The sequence below is a fragment of the Trematomus bernacchii genome, unplaced genomic scaffold (genome assembly GCF_902827165.1).
Source record: "Trematomus bernacchii unplaced genomic scaffold, fTreBer1.1, whole genome shotgun sequence".
Classification (NCBI taxonomy): Eukaryota; Metazoa; Chordata; class Actinopteri; order Perciformes; family Nototheniidae; genus Trematomus; species Trematomus bernacchii.
The window spans coordinates 4,425,053-4,441,461 of record NW_022987705.1 but is presented as its reverse complement, the minus strand read 5'-3'; the positions used below and the strand labels follow the sequence as shown (position 1 = coordinate 4,441,461).

The window sequence follows — 16,409 nt, the reverse complement described above, 5'->3', positions numbered from 1 at the left end:
GCATTTAACCTGTTGAGCCCTGAGCCTGTTTTTCAGGTCTCGGACTCGAAAACAACATTCCCAGAACAAATGACTATATCTTCACTTCTAAAAGGGGGTAAATTAATAATCTTTTTTCTCAAAGTAATGATAAACCTGTGAGTTGGATGTAGAAAAGTCAGAATCAATATAGATCTTTTTTATTTTAAAGTAAATTCAGATTGAACATAGTAAAAAAAATGTAAATTATAGTGTCCGTCCAAAAAAGAAAAAGAAACATTACTTATAGTGAAAACCACCCTTGAATGATGGGATCTGAGACTAAAAGCTTTAGGAATCCAAACTATAACATATAATAAGTACCCTGTATCAAGATTGATGCAAAACAAGTGACATTTGACCTTTTTAGAGGTTTAGCAAAAAAAAACACTTCTGGGGTCATTTGCCGTTTCTCTGGTTCTCATTGGTCGATTTTGATGATTGACACCACTTTTTAACCGTTAGAGCCAATAGAATCGAGGGGAAGTTCCTAAAAATCCATCTAAACATTGCCCATTGGTGAATGAGTGATGCGTAGCCAGAATGCCCAGAACCGGAAGCTGTCATACACTCTAGTTGCTATCGTAGCAGCTATATATGAAATCTCAGTTTTTGAGGATTATCAGTAATCATTTCAAAGTGACACAGACACATTGGATTAACCTATGGATTAACCTTCAGCAGCGTTTTTATCGTTTTAATGCCATTGAACACAACTTTTGATCAGAAAACAACAAAGTGAAGACGTTTTTAGCCGTTTTGGCATTTTTTGGCAACATTTTTTGTTGTTTGTCGTTTCGCCGCGAGTTCTGGTCGCTCAGTGATGATACTTATACGTCTGGAATATGTGGAATCTCAGTTTGGTAATCGATATCTTGTTTGTGCAGATACGATAAGTAATAAGGGTATTTTACCGTGAGTTCTGTGATAAGTGCATTTTTTTCGCTGAGGGCTAATTCAGAGCCTTTGTTATTACCCTTTGTTTCGTTTAGCCAAAAATGGTTAATATTGTCTGAAAGCTGAGTTTCTTCCCGTTAAGTGAGTGTGACACATTCATAGTTTATTAAATGTTAAGAAGCCCTCAGACGCTGTTTCTTGAAAAACAGATGCAACATGAGCGTGACGTGTTCGGTTCAGCCTCACCTTCACTTCAGGCGGACTTCTGTTCTTTGGTTTCTTCTTCGTTGGTGTGCCGGAGTCTCCCTTCCCATTCTTCGTAGGAGGCTCACTGAAAGCACAACATTTAAAATCAGGTAAATACTCTGAAAGGGAAAAAGGAAAACTGAAGCTCTTTAGCTGTAAACTTGATGCATGTTACAAATGTTTTACCAAAGTACTGCATCTAAATCTCGTTATAGAGGAGATGTGGAACAACTTGCCAAATCAAAGTGAAATGAAAGAATGGATTGAGAAGTATGTGTGATAAATACCAGAACTTTTATCAATCAATCGACCAACTGCACTTATAAAACAATGAGCAGGGGCGGCGGGAATCAACTAGTTAATTAAGAGTAAATGATTTCAAGCAGTGGCATCATCCTTTATAAAAAACATTGATATTAGTAACAGTACTTTTTACTAACCTTTTTGATGGTTTGGAGTTTTTAGTAGTGCCCTCTGACTGCGCAGTCTTTTCATTTTTCACTGAAGAGAAAGAGAGAACGTTGCTCATGAAGTCTTTAATTTTTACTCTGGAGGCACCAATATGCTTTTATTGTGCGAGCACTCTGCTGTCCGTAACGCCCCTCAGTTGGAAATATTTTTAATTAATATGTATTTAAGAATATGAGAGGCATACTGTGTACACCAGCTGGAAGTTTAAACAAACTCACCTTGTTGCTTTTCTTGTTTAACCACTGGCGTCTGTCAACACACAAGTTAATAAACACCAGTTAATAATTTATAAAAAAAGATATGCATTAGTGAATGTTTGCTCGCCATAAGATAAAACACAAAAAGAGAGTTACTCACTTTACTCTTAGGAGGAGGATCGTTCTTATGAACAGAGTTTACAGACAGCGGCCGTGGCTCCAGTGTTTGAGCTCTGAAAGTGCAAAAAAACAACATCAATTCATGTATCAGCATTTAATAATCACATCTGTAAAATGTGTGTGTAAAATAGCGCTAACATACTTTTTACTTTGGTTTTTCTTAGGCGGTACAACTGAAATCAAAGCACAAGAGCATGAGTTTCATTTTGAAGGGCATCAAAACAAAAGATTAGGGATGAATTCATACAGATTTGTTAGTAACTAGATTAGATTTCTGTCCATGATGAGCAGTATTCAGGTTTGAGATACAAGTACAGTGTCACAGAAGACAATAAGGAGCATTTACAAGTAAAGACAAATAACAAAATATACATGGAGACAAAAAAAGAAACCAAAAACAGTGTGTGTCAGAGTTTCCGTTAGCCAGTAATTACCGGACTATGACCGGTAAAATATGCTGAAGACCGGCAAATCTAAATCTCTCCGGTCAAAATAATTTCCCCTTAGCGCAATACCGCATCAGTTGCGCCACTTATGTGACAGACAAGAATAGTCAATTCTAATGTCTAACACTTAATGTGGAGAAAGAGATGTCCTGTATTTGTTGATTGTTGATTGTGTGATCTGTTGGTAATGCCTCGGGGTTCCGGTGGGCATGTAAACAAATGCATAATGCTGCGCTATACTTTGCGGCCTCACCCGGTTGCATAGCGACGCTTATTGTTTAGGTGTCTTTTAATAAGCAGGTATATCATTAGCTAGAACTAGGTAGATCTGATCGATATGGACATAAACGCGAGTGAAGTCTAATCTGACGGGAGAGAGAGAGATCAGTTGCTGCTGACGAGTCGACACGAATGAATGTGTGTGTGTGTGTGTGTGTGTGAGGAAGGGGTCGTCGTTACGTCAATTGGTTCCCGGAAGAAAAAAATGGAAAAAGAAAATCTCCAACGAGGCGTTCTGGGGCAGCATAGACAGGTATTTTCTGTGTTCAAGTTTTACTCGCTACAGGGTGTACTTTGAGGGTTTGTGACTTTGCAGACCGTTCACATGCATAAAAACCTTCATAACACACAAGGGGACGGGTAATAACCGGAAAAGCATGACATGGGACCTTTAAAGAAGTAGAAAGGGGTGGTGGCTGAAATCTGATTGAGGATTATGATATGATAATTTTTTCATATACCGTAATTTTCGCACTATAAAGCGCACCTGAATATAAGCCGCAGCAGCTAAATTGAATGATGTGTACATATATAAGCCGCACTGGACTATAAGCCGCAGGTGTTTTAATGTTTAATTACCATATCTAAGGGTTCGTGCACAGAGGGGATTGTCGGGAAAGAGATGGCTGTTTGAGGAAGCTCCCATTTATTAACATTTCAACAAACAAGTTGCATATTTGCATAACGTATTCAAGTGTTACCATTTAGTGCAATAGTAGCTACAGAACATGTACTGTGCTGTGTAAACTGTACTGTATCACATAGCGTTTCAGACACACAAACTTTTCAACTTTCAAACTTAGGAGAGGTTACGTCTTCTTTGTGTTATAAGATAGGACTGGCAGGGTCAGTCAAACCTGGTCGTTATCCCGCGGAGCTCTCTCGGCCCGGTGTCTACAGGGCTAGCCCGAGGATCCCCCGCTAGCATCCCCCGCTAGCAACAGGCCTTCAAAACAATGTTAGAGGCGCTCCTGAAACAGCGTCAAAACGGGTATATTTCCCGGGCTTTAATATACGCTTTGTTTCACTCGTTTGTTGTTTTGCTCCTCCGTGTTTTCAGAGCAAGTCGTCGGAGCTGTAAAAATCCATAGATTAGCCGCACCGTTATATAAGCCGCAGGGTCGAAAAATGGGAAAAAAGTTGCGGCTTATAGTCCGAAAATTACGGTATATGTATTCCATAACCAGGTTTTTCCAAATTGTGATATTGCTTTTGTGTCGTGATTTCCAATTCATGAGGATAGTTTTGTTTGCAATGATTAGGGCTATGGACAGAATTCTACTTGATGTAATGTTGATGGTCCCATTGGAAATGTCTCCTAGTAAACAACAGGTTTGAGATCTTAAATTGAAGAAGGGACAAACAACTAGTCTACAATAGAAGCCTCAAGATGTGATTTGAAACGTTTCCGGTTATTCTTTACATCGTTGAGCCAGGCGGTTTACCGACAGCTGTGTAAATCTGTCTGCTCAACAAAAGTATAACATGTCGACAGTGGAGGCATTAGTTTGCACATTTAACTAAAACTCTCAACCTTCAGCACCTTTGCCTTTTCAAATGTGATGTATGTCGCTGCTGTGAACATGAGACGAATGCAGGGGAAATACCTTTGGGCTCTGGCATTTCCAATAAGAATTTCTCATGTTGGGCTTCCAGGTCTTTGATCCCTTCTCGGCTGTCTTTACAAAGACCCCGGGCTAATACGTTGGATTCGATAGCCTTTTTCCACTCGCCCAAGAAAAACAAAGCCTCACAGAAGCGGAAGTGGCCCTGCAAACAAAACCGTGATTTACATTTTAACTCATGATTACCATTTCAAGAACATACAACTCGATCAAAATGAATCTCACACAGATCATAAAAGAGATAAGTACCTTCGCCCAGAGTGGCTTTATCAGAGTAGCACGTTTTCCATCAGTTACCGCTTTGCTGTAAAAATCAATAAGTCCTTTTAGCATTAAAACACATTTCCTTTCCAGTCCACCATTCACTCTAGTGTGGGACGTTGAACACTGACTCATCACACATTTTAAGGTCAAACAGACGTCACTTCTGATACTTCATGTATTCACCAATGAGAGGAATAAGTGATACTTACAGATATTTTTTACATCGGATATAGCATAGCGCTCGGTTTCCATAAACTAAGTGGTTGTCAGGGCTGGATGGAGGAGAAGTACATTTGAGTCACAAAAGTAAACATGTTTACAAAAGTATTATTTTACAATCTATATAAATACCCTCCAATGAATATTTTCTCTGTAGCACTTATGGCGCTTTTCCACTGCAGCACGGTTTAAGCGTGCCGTGCCAAACCCGGCATGTTTTTGTAGCGTTTCCACTAGGGCTAGTTCCGGCTTAGGGCTACCTTTTCACAGTTTTTCTGTCCCTCCAAAATCGTGGTTCTTTCCGGGCTGAATATGCTAAACTAGTGACGTGAGTGGCTACAACTACAACACACTGAACATATTTTACCGTGATTTAAATTGTAATACACGTCTCAAAATGATGCCGAAGTAACAACATACTGATACCGGTTAGTAAAAACCATGAATTAATGCTTTGACAAGTCTGCAGACAGACGGCAGGCGAAAAACCTTTTAAAATGCGTGTTTTCTAAATGGAGATTGGCTAAGCTAACGCAGTATATGCTCCGACCGTCCACACTCACAACAACGGCCTATACAGACATAAATAAAGCAGCGACTGTATTCACCATGACACAGGCAGTCTGTGGTTTGTACTTGTTTAACTTTTGTCTAGTTTCTGAACAGATATGAGGAGCTGTGAGCTCTGAGTGCTAACAGCTAACGGCTGATGTTTATCTGTGGTTCGCATTGAAGATGACGTCACGGCTCCGCCTACACTGCGTTACTATAGTTACTACCCTAGCTACTAAACTGTAATGGAAACGCAGCATAAAGTGAGTCTGGCCTACCAAGGCCTAACTATACCGTACTAAGCCGTGCGAGGCCCTGCAGAGGAAATGCGCCATAACTCTACACTACACACACCAAGGCCTTTTTTTTTAGGTTGTACCTTGTGTTTGTAATAATCTGTACCACTCATATTGTTTAAAAACAGTCAACAAAAACATAAATACTTCAACTTCACCGGGAAAAGGCCATACTATGTTATTGTATTATTGTTAATCATGCGAGAACAAAAATATAAAAAATGTTGCAACCACCGTTACCTTAAAAACAACAGTTTAAAGTTTCATGCATTAACTTTTAGAAATAAATAAAATATGACTTACTATAATTTGATGGCTTTAGAATAATACTTCACAGCTTCTTCAAACTCCATTTTCTTGAAGTTCTCATTTCCTTTCTTCTTCATTTCTTCACTTTTCTGGAGAAGGAACACGACAAACCAAATGTTTTAATTACTCATTAGTTGCTAACATACTATTCAATAATTCTGCAGTCAACTTACATGTGTCTGTGGCAAATAAATACATAAAAAGCCCGTTTGAGAATAGTTTATTTATATCAGAGACCGCCGAAAATGTTATTTGTCTCACCTCTATTAGATATTCAGCCGGTCGAACATTCAGCGCCTTCATCGTCTTCTCCGAGTCAGAGCCCATTTGCTGAATGTACTTTGCAACTGATGGAAGCAAAAGGAGTGCGTTTGTTATAATCCACACACAAGGCTCAGTGTTTACACACCACATCACATAGAGTGGTGCAGTGACGAGTACTAAAACCCGGAAGTGAGTTAGCATTTTACCACTACGTGTTCCAGAGTCAATGGGATTTTGGAAAATAGCTAGAAATAATGTCTGTGGTCGACACAAATTGAAGAGACGGATCACGTTTTGTTCTACCACTTTAAATACATCAGCAGTGACCCCACTGGTGATTTTTGAAGAGTTTACGTGTCTGAAAAACGATGGTTGTTGTTGGGAAAATACTGAATGTTCCTTCTATAATCAGAGTAGCACATGATAACAGAGGCCCTACGTAGCTGTGTACGTAGCCGGATGTATGACTACATGGATGACGCTCATGAGACACTGTGTTGAAGTTATGATAGCTATGTTCCTCAGATTGGCATGATGACACAGCCCCTAGACAGATAGGCATATGACTGTCATGTGTATTGCTTACGCAGGCCTTAGCTAATCTGAACTAAAGTCAGAATACTGCTTTGAACCAGTATTCCTCCATCTTGTTGACTGCAACACCCTCTCTTGTATATAAGCATATCAAGGACTATTTGTCCCACATTTAAATTTAGCATTTCCTTATCATCTCGCCACATTTAAAAGCTGCGTGTGGGTGATAAGTCGTGGCTGCACGACAATACAAATATGTTTAAATATGCAAAGTGGCATCATGCTAGACGGCAGCAGCTCTCAGTGACTTGTATAATGTATGCATTGTATTCCATGTCTATAGTAGTAGTTTGTCTCTGATCAGGATTTTGTCAAAATAGGGTAACAGGCGCTGCCCCTTCTTACTTTCGGCGTGCGCCCTCATACCGAAATGCCAATTCTCCCAGTAAAATATTAAAGTGACGCCAGAAAACAATATTTCTGTTCCTCAAAAACTCTATAATCACTCCAAAAATGTGAAAATCGTGTCAAATAGACCATCAGAGGACAGAGACAGCTTCGTTTTGAACAGAGCTCAGACGTTGCGTTGTGTACACTAAAAACCTATGAATCTGATCTAAATGTAATTCTTGCCAACAGCTGGATGCGGTTTGAAATCCTCATGAGTTCACATAATACATTTGGTCTATGCTGTCATTTCATTTGGTCGTTTATTCTGTCCACATGACTTGAATTAAAGGTCTGTTTGTCCTGGGAGAGAGATCCTTTTCATTCGTTCTTTTGCACCCGACACTTTTTTTACGCTGCCATGGACAATCTTGCACTAATGTACATCCCCAAAGATATTTAAGTGACTGTTATTTTGTATATATTGATTGTTATTGTATCTTAATGTGTGCACATGTGTCTGTTGATTGTGTATATATAGGATATAGATATTTTATAGATATTCGTATTATTATATTTTTGTATTCGGGATTGTTGGAAACATTATTTCGATCTCTCTGTCTGTACACACAAACTGACATTAAAGTTGACTTGACTTTGATGTGTAGCAACATCGACTATCAGCAGATATATTCCTTATCAAATAATGCAGTGGTTTGTCAGGATCTAATGTCCACATTTAGATGACTATAAAAATGATTACACCTGACTGACAATTCATTCTTCCATTAGAGATTCAGCCAGCATACCCAGCATCAATGATTTTATATTATACCATTATCTCATACGTGGTTCAACACCTCTGAGTTTTCAATGTGCATCTGAGTGCGGCAGGAAAATTAAACTATACGGCGAACGTCGAGACAAAGGTTCCACTTGACAAAAGGTGACAACTTATTTAAAAATAATGGTCTTCCTGACTTTGATGTTGGGAGTTATTCCTTGTGAGCTGCCTTTTGGACAGAGGGCGTCAAATGCTGTAGAGCCCATTTGATTGATTGATTGATTGATTTACAAAAAAAACATATATTTTGTGAAAGGATAATGCAAAGTAACTTGTCATCATTGAATTGCTTTGTGTCTCACACTCTGTGAAGATGACGTGCAGCGCTGTGAAGCAGATCTGGGGATGCCCGAGGCTCATGACACGATGTCGGATGCCAGGTTCTCCCGTTCGCTCCAACCAGCACATCGCATCCTTCAGAGCTTCTGGGGTGCGCTGAGGTAAAAAGTCAGAGAAATATGTCAAATAGAGAACCATTCAACCATCTCCATCAACCCTTACATTGGCAGAGGCAGTAGACGTAGGCATGTATTCAGTTTTAGACTTTTGTTGCATTGGTCAAAGTATTTTTTATTGAATTTTAATATAAGATGGAGAAACAGTGGGAATTTCTAAGGATGCATCAACCTGACAATGTATCTCACAATACCTCAACTCAGAAAGTCCTCTGGTACTAAAGATAGTTCTCTTACCAGTGCCTTATTTTCACAAATGTTAATCTCACAAGAAATGTAACATTTAAGTATGGTTGATGTTTTTCCCCATTAACACGTTGTAGAAATACTGACCAGAATCAGTAAGTAAAGTACATTGGTTACACCTGGACATTACCAAATCTTAATAAGGATTGGAGCAGACACTGACCAAATTGAAATGAAACAGCACTACAAATCTCTTTTAAGCTTCATAAATGTGTTACTCATTGCATCAGATTGCTTTTTTACTTAAAATGTCCAACTAATAAATCGATAAATATAGTTGTACTGTAGGGTACCTTGAGCGCTGACGTATGTCTGCATGATCATAACTATTATTAACCAAAAGCTAGAATATTTCCGAATATTCAATGCAAACAATCACTTTTTGCAGACTTACCAAGTTAAACATGTTGCTGATCCAGATAACGTGTTTACTTTGGTCCCTTTTAACCTGGAACAGAGAACCAACAACAAATGTCAATTCAAAGCAGAAAAAAAATCGGCTTCGATCTATATATTCTGAACAGTTTAGGATTCTTATCCCAGACCGGTTGGTGTTGCATCGTTATCCAAAAATAACTGTAGCTCGTAGTTTAAAGGTCTCCTATTATACTGTTTTTCATCAATATATTCAGGGTTCTTACACCTTTTCCAAAGTCAAATTCAAGCACTTTTCAAGCATTTTCAAGGTGCATTTTCAAGCATCTTACAGCTGTTGTAAATTACATATTTATATACACATACTTCTACTCAAATGATTATTTCCCTACCTCACATTAAATCAGATGTTCTTTATGCTATAAACAACCAAATGTGTGTTTCATAATAGCATTCTACATGAGGATGAAAAATTAAAAATGTTAGAAAAGAAAACTAAGTTTAATATTTCAAAATGTGTGACCCATCTGTACGTAGACTGGGCATCCCATATAACCTGGCTGAGCCAATATAAAACAATCAGCCAAATAACTTTTCAATATATTATTGATTACTATTTTTGAGGTACTTTTAGGTTGGCAGTAAACACAAGTCAGAGGTAAATGGTGTACTTTGACTCCACTACATGTATTTAATACCTTTAGTTACTTTACAGATGTGGATGAATGATGTGAAATATAATCAAGTGTTAAATCAGACTTTAGTTCCACCTGGAGTAAATTCACAAGCTACTCTGTAGTATACAAAGTCATTCAAACTAGCTGCACCTTTACCAGCTTTGATAACACTTTCATGATCAATCATTAAAAAACATATCATATACAATTATTAGGGATGCTCCGATCGCCAATTTTGGAGCCGATCGCCGGAATCAGTATCGGCCGATACCGATATCGCTCTCTTTTCCTCTCTCCCCCTCTCTCTCTCCTGACAGCCCGTCAGTATCTCCTGCAGCTCACTGATCCAGTAATGAGCGACCCGACAGTGAAGAATAAATATATTTATAACTAGTTTAGCTTGTTCCAGAGGTAGATAAAATAGCTAAGTGTGTTAGGTCTAACTCTTAGTGTGTGTTCTGCTCCGCTCACCGGTCCGTCACAGCGGGTGGAGCTGCAGGATTTCTGCTTCACACACAAGTTGCATACCGCTATTTTATTGTCATTTTCGGACACTTAAAATACTGCCAGACTAGTGAAGCCATTTTGGCGAGCTTGTTTTGCCGCGCACAGAGAAAAGTGTCATGTATTTTACATGCAACGATAGCCTAATCTAAAATGCTCTACTATGGCGTACCTTTCGTGTGGTGTGTGGCTCGTCAGCGCAGACTCTCGCATCGTTATTGTTGCACACTTTGCAGGAGGCTACTCTTGGGCTTCGCTTGACCCTCGTCTTAGACATGGCTTGTATTTGTCTTCTGCTAGCCAACGCTCGTTGAAACGGCAACCTCCTGGCATACTGTCATCTATCACTCTCATCAGAATGCCCAGGTCACACACGTAACAAAAACACTTGCCGGTCACGCGCATTGCGCGGGAAGGCCGGAGCGGAGCTGTTTTATCTAAAAGCGAAGCAATTAAGCGCGCTCCGACTTCTTTATTTTCTTTTAATCTAAAAAGTGAAGTAAAGCATTTACAATTTCAAGCACTTTATCCCAAATTCAAGCACCATTCCCAAAATTCAAGCACTTTTCAAACCTTGAAAACACCTCGTACAATTTCAAGCATTTTCAAGGATTTCCAGCACCCGTACGCACCCTGTATATTATAGGTCTCAGATATATACAAACATGTCTCTGAAGTGTTTGGCTTGAAACACCAATCAGATCATTGCAGCATCCCATAATCCCCTCTGTTTCAGCCCTGTTTCAAAAGTGCTGATTCTCTGTCTGTTACTTTAAATGAAAATAAGGAGCCCCTCCCCACGCCCCTCTTGAGAGATATTTGGTTAAAAAGAACACAATGGTGCTCTAGGAGGAGATTCAGGTGATAATGTGGGGGGGGGGGGTTACCTTGGTTGGTGATTGGCTAATGGTTACACAAGCCAAAAAATCGTTATGACATCATAAAGTGGCCAAAATCTGATCAGCTCATTTTCAGACAGGTTTTTATATAAATGGATCAGGACAAAAAGAGAGAATCTTTGTTCCTGAAACTTTCAGAATCTCTTTACACAGAGGGGACACATGTTGATGTAGAAGAGACATGGAGAAGAGGGGACACATGTTGATGTAGAAGAGACATTAAGAAGTGCATTTTGCATAATAGGTGACCTTTAAGCTCCGCTTGTTCCATAGTTCTTGGAATATACTGAACTATTAAATATTCAACACACCGTTCCTTTCTCCAAGGCTCTGAGGATGGCCTCTAGTGTCTCGATCTTCTGCAAGTGCTTCATATCCAGATCGTCAGTATCACTTCAAAAGAAAGAAAAAAACAGCTCAACAATCTTTTAATAGACTAAACATTTAAGATAAAAGTGTTAATAATCGAGGGTTCAAACACATATTCAGATCCCGATCATAACTGTGCCTACCTTGATATCAGATCTATTTGGTAAGCCCAGCAGGAAGGGTTGCTGGGCTCGTCGCGCTGCAGCAGCAGGGGAAGCCAGAACGCACATATTCTCATCCGTTCCCCGGCTTGTCTTCTGGTTTCAAGAGGAATTTGACTCCATTTGTCAAAAACGATCTCTAAAAAACAAAGAACGTGCAGAATATACAGTTATATTCATCTGGCTGAAGGTACTGTGTTTCCCACAGAATTTGATTCTATTTGTGAATCCTTAACCTATTCGGGTGGCCCACGCATCAACCCCCCCCCCCCCTCAAATAAGAAAATACATGCAAGTTCATGGCTACTGTAGACAACGTTCTTGTTGCTCTGTGTTGTGTTGTTAATGAGTGAGACACACCGGAGTTGAGGATCTGTGGGGTTTATTCTCCCAAAAACATAATTTAGCAGACGCCTTATTCCAAAGAGACTTGCAATGACCAATTACACGGACATTCTCCCTGCAGTAACTGAGGGCTAAGTGCCTTACTCAAGGGCACACTAGTAGTGGGGTTCCAGGCGGGATTTGAACTCGCAACCTTCCGATCATCAGCACCTCACTATCGATTAGACCACCAAGGTACTATAGAGCATTTACCATATCAAGTTTGGAAAAAGCCCAATCAATACACTACTCTACTCTACTCTAATACAGGAAGCTATTTAACTATTATTTTTTTATCTTCAGTTTGTATTAAAGGTAGGGTAGGTAAGTTTGAGAAACCGGCTCGAGATACACTTTTTGTTATATTCCATGGAATGCTCTTAACATCCCGATAGCAATGAATATCTTAAGTGCTTTGACAAAAAATCCATAAAAAAATGTCATCTGTGGAAGCCGTAGTACTGTAAAAAGCACGACCAATCATTTTAGCCGGCCCGGCTAAAATAACTGGATGGCCTACCTGCCTGTCAGCCTTCCATCTGTGCACAAACTTATCTCGTGCCCTCATTGGTCATGTGTGTGTTGGAGGAAGGGCTCTATAAGGAAGTGGCAGATTTTCTCCGGTTGTGTATTTTCAAATTCTAGCGATCTCGAGCCGGTTTCTCAAACTTACCTACCCCACCTTTAAGCTCAGAAATCAATAATACGAGTCCTCAAATCTCCTTTAACTTTACGTTATCTGTACTTTTACGTCTAAAGGATCAAATGTTTTCATTCAGTGAAACATTTTTTAATACTCACATTAAACGAGGCAAGACAAGTACTGTGCAAGCATGTGGATACTTATATTATATATAGTATATTACATACATACTAGGGCTGTACCCGAATATTCGGTCGTTGGCCTACTATTCGGTTTTCAATTTCGTTATTCGGATATTCGATTTTTTTCTTTCTAAATGTATGCTATCAATAAAGGCGAATTGCCACATTCCTATACTATATTTATACTTTTTAATTGCACTGTTAAAATGCGGAAATATATCTCAGCTTGGGCGTCTGACATCGCTTTCAATAGCTAGATCTGATCGATACATAAACGCGAGTGAAGTCTAATCTGACGGGAGAGAGAGATCAGCTGCTGCTGACGAGTCGACACGCAGCTCTGCATGATCACCTGCAGCGGCGAGCGGAGCAAAACACACACACACACACACTTCAGGTTAGAATATCACACGTAGCTATTTTAATTACCTCTCAAACTACCTAAACTAGTTATAGATACGTTTAGTTTTACTGTGGGGTCACTCTGGATCCACGAGCGCTCCGTTTATTATTCCTGTGTTATTGTAAGTTACTGTACACTTTTGAATAATTTAATCTACTATAATTAGTTTGTTTAATATCAAATCATATCAATTTGTTTTAAAGCTCAATAAATAACAAAGAAGACCTTTGACCGGCACTTTTCTCATTTTGTCCGGAAGATTGAAACTTTAACGGACATGGTGACCGGCCCAAAACATTTTTTACGGGAGCTCTGGGCACAACAACTATGAAAAGTCACGTGAATGCTGTAAGTAGTAGCTTAGCTTAGTTGTTGTCCAGTTGCCATGATGAAGCCACTTTATCCGCAGTTTAAACAGTAACGTTACACATGATAAAAACGTGCACGCGCGCGGCAAATATTCGCTGCTGATTACTACCGAATATCCGGAGCCCGAAAAATGGTATTCGGGACAGCCCCAATACAAATATCAATGTAGCACTGGATATCAAAATAAAAAAGTGTATTAAAATCTAAATGTTCCTTACCTTGCGGACGGAGGGCCACAACGGTATCATTTCTGGTCAAAAGTTTCTGAAAAGGATGAATGAAAAGTTGTTAAAAACAGAAATTCGATAAGTTGGCAATTTGCTCTTATTTTGATCCACAACTTACAGCAGGCGTGCGTTTATAGGTCGCTTCCCATTCCACTCCAATATCAGATTCAGAGTCTGACATTTTGTCAAAATCTGTATTAAAAAAAAAAAGTATAAATCACTTTAAAGAATTTCACGTTACTTTATACTCCTTTCCTGTCCAGGGAAAACCAGGGAAACAAAAACCAGCTGTTTGTCTGAACATATGATGATCTTATAGAAAATTATGCAGTTATATAAAGGAGGTTCATTCAGCACAACCTTTAACATCCACAGCAGTTAAATGCAGTATTCACATTGATGGAGCCGTATAAGAACAATCATATATCAGTGTTTCCCCTACCATTGTCTACCAACGGAGCACCGCGCGCCCCCTGAAATTCAAGGTATTTTTTTTTTAAATAATACATATTTATAGCACCAAATTGCAACTAATCTATCTACTGTCACTTTTCACAGGGTATATGCAGGAATCCTGAAGTCAAATGTAACACCCTTTAAGACCCTTTCCATACATGTTAAGACCTCATCGCCACTTCGAGTTCTAACCGGTTACATTGGCGACACACTTTACCTCACATTGACTATATACAGTATTGATTGTCCTTCCTCCTTAACTTCCAACCATTTGGACGCAAACTTGCATTTCCCCATAACGATGTTGTTTAACAACCGGCGTAAACGGACCTTCGCGCTATCAAGCAGTGAGCGTGCGATGTCCTGTTCAGATGACGTCAAATCCAACGGGATGCCATAAATAAACTACACAGAATCACACTACACACCTACGCAATGATTACATTCAGGCACACTGTAGAATACAACCTCTTTGGACAATTTATATACTTATTGAAAACAAGCTACAAAATGTAATACCTTAGAAAATGCTGTTTAATACTTTAATAGCCTTTGTTTAAGTTTGCTTAAGTTTGTGCACAGATGGAAGGCTGACAGGCAGGTCGGCCATCCAGTTATTTTAGCCGGGCCGGCTAAAATGATTGGTTGTGCTTTTTACAGTATTACGGCTTCCACAGATGACATTTTTGTCAAAGCACTGAAGATATTCATTGCTATCGGGATGTTAAGAGCATTCCATGGAATATAACAAAAAGGGTATCTCGAGCCGGTTTCTCAAACTTACCTACCCCACCTTTAAGTTATGAGTTTAGTATTTTTGACCCTAAGAAACACCGATGCATTAATCAATAACAATAATCCACAGCTCCTCTCTCTGCTCCAGAGGATTAAAAAAATATATATATATCCCAACAACACTGTATATAATAGTAAAACATCTTCTTAAAACGTTATCATCACTACTTGCATACCGTTTCTCTAATAATGAGTTGTACTTGTGGTATTAGTTCCTGTATCGACATGGAACATATGACTGCACAATGACTTCTTTTATCACCTTAAGTATATTTATAAAAAAAAAACACAATTAAGAACACACAAATGTTTATTTTATTATCTTTTTAAATGCTGTTTTGTAATGCGTTTCCACTGCACTGTTTCTTAATGTCTTTCATTTTTGTAAAGCATTTTCAATTGCCTTGTGTTGAAAGGCGCTATTTTATAAATGAACTTGCCTTGCCTTACTTTCTAAAACATGGCCAACTATCACACTTTTTCTCCAGTAATGCAAGAGTTTGACTACTTCACTGTAGTATGTTCACCGTGTGGTCTTAGTTCCTGTATTGACATTGAACATAATGACTGCACAATGACTTCTTTTAACACACACTTAATATGTATCTTGCCTCTTTCTGTTGTTGATTTAGTTGTCATTTTGTGTCCCTTTGTTGTTGTTTTTAGGTCTTTTTGTAGCTTTTGTCCTGTGTGTTTGATGATTTTCCCTTGTTTGAATTGAATTTATGTCTTTGCTGTCATTTAAAAAAGGCCCCAACATGTTTCCTACAAAGTAGTCACACACAGTACTTGTATGTGTACTTTCTCAGTATGACAAGTACTTTCAATGAGTACTTCCTTGCCCACTGTGTTACATCCGTATTATATTTACTTTACAGTTGTTTAAACGATAGCCAACTTTTTGAGGGTGTGGTCGATTACCAAACAACTAGCTTGACATCATTACATGCACATTACTCATGCTTTTGGACACTCCACCCAGAAGTAACAGTTAGCTAAAAGATAACAGCAAGTCATCGTATATATAATACATTTTCAACTTTAATGTCCCAGTTGTGATTTTAAGAAAGGAAAATGAAAACAAACAATGTTAACATTAATAATGGCGTAGTGTATTAACAAAATGCGGCAACACTTTTATATTTCAAGTAGTTTGTCGGTTAAACTCGCGGGAATACTAACGCTTGTTTTTTTTTTCAATATGATGTTAGCATTGTTTAGCTCATTAGCCAACCT

At 38.9% G+C, this 16,409-nt stretch overlaps 1 protein-coding gene across 1 annotated transcript in view; it reads right to left on the bottom strand.

The window, feature by feature from the left end:
- ttc3 (tetratricopeptide repeat domain 3) overlaps positions 1–16,409 on the bottom strand; it is a 50,166-nt gene that overhangs the window by 33,357 nt on the left and 400 nt on the right. The window contains 16 exon segments of the mRNA XM_034139982.1: positions 1,162–1,246; positions 1,602–1,662; positions 1,851–1,881; positions 1,990–2,062; positions 2,152–2,182; positions 4,342–4,504; positions 4,609–4,663; positions 4,833–4,895; positions 5,994–6,088; positions 6,261–6,346; positions 8,331–8,463; positions 9,124–9,177; positions 11,496–11,577; positions 11,697–11,853; positions 13,914–13,959; positions 14,041–14,114. Of these exon segments, the coding sequence (XP_033995873.1) occupies positions 1,162–1,246; positions 1,602–1,662; positions 1,851–1,881; positions 1,990–2,062; positions 2,152–2,182; positions 4,342–4,504; positions 4,609–4,663; positions 4,833–4,895; positions 5,994–6,088; positions 6,261–6,346; positions 8,331–8,463; positions 9,124–9,177; positions 11,496–11,577; positions 11,697–11,853; positions 13,914–13,959; positions 14,041–14,103 (1,278 nt within the window). The 5' untranslated portion in view covers positions 14,104–14,114.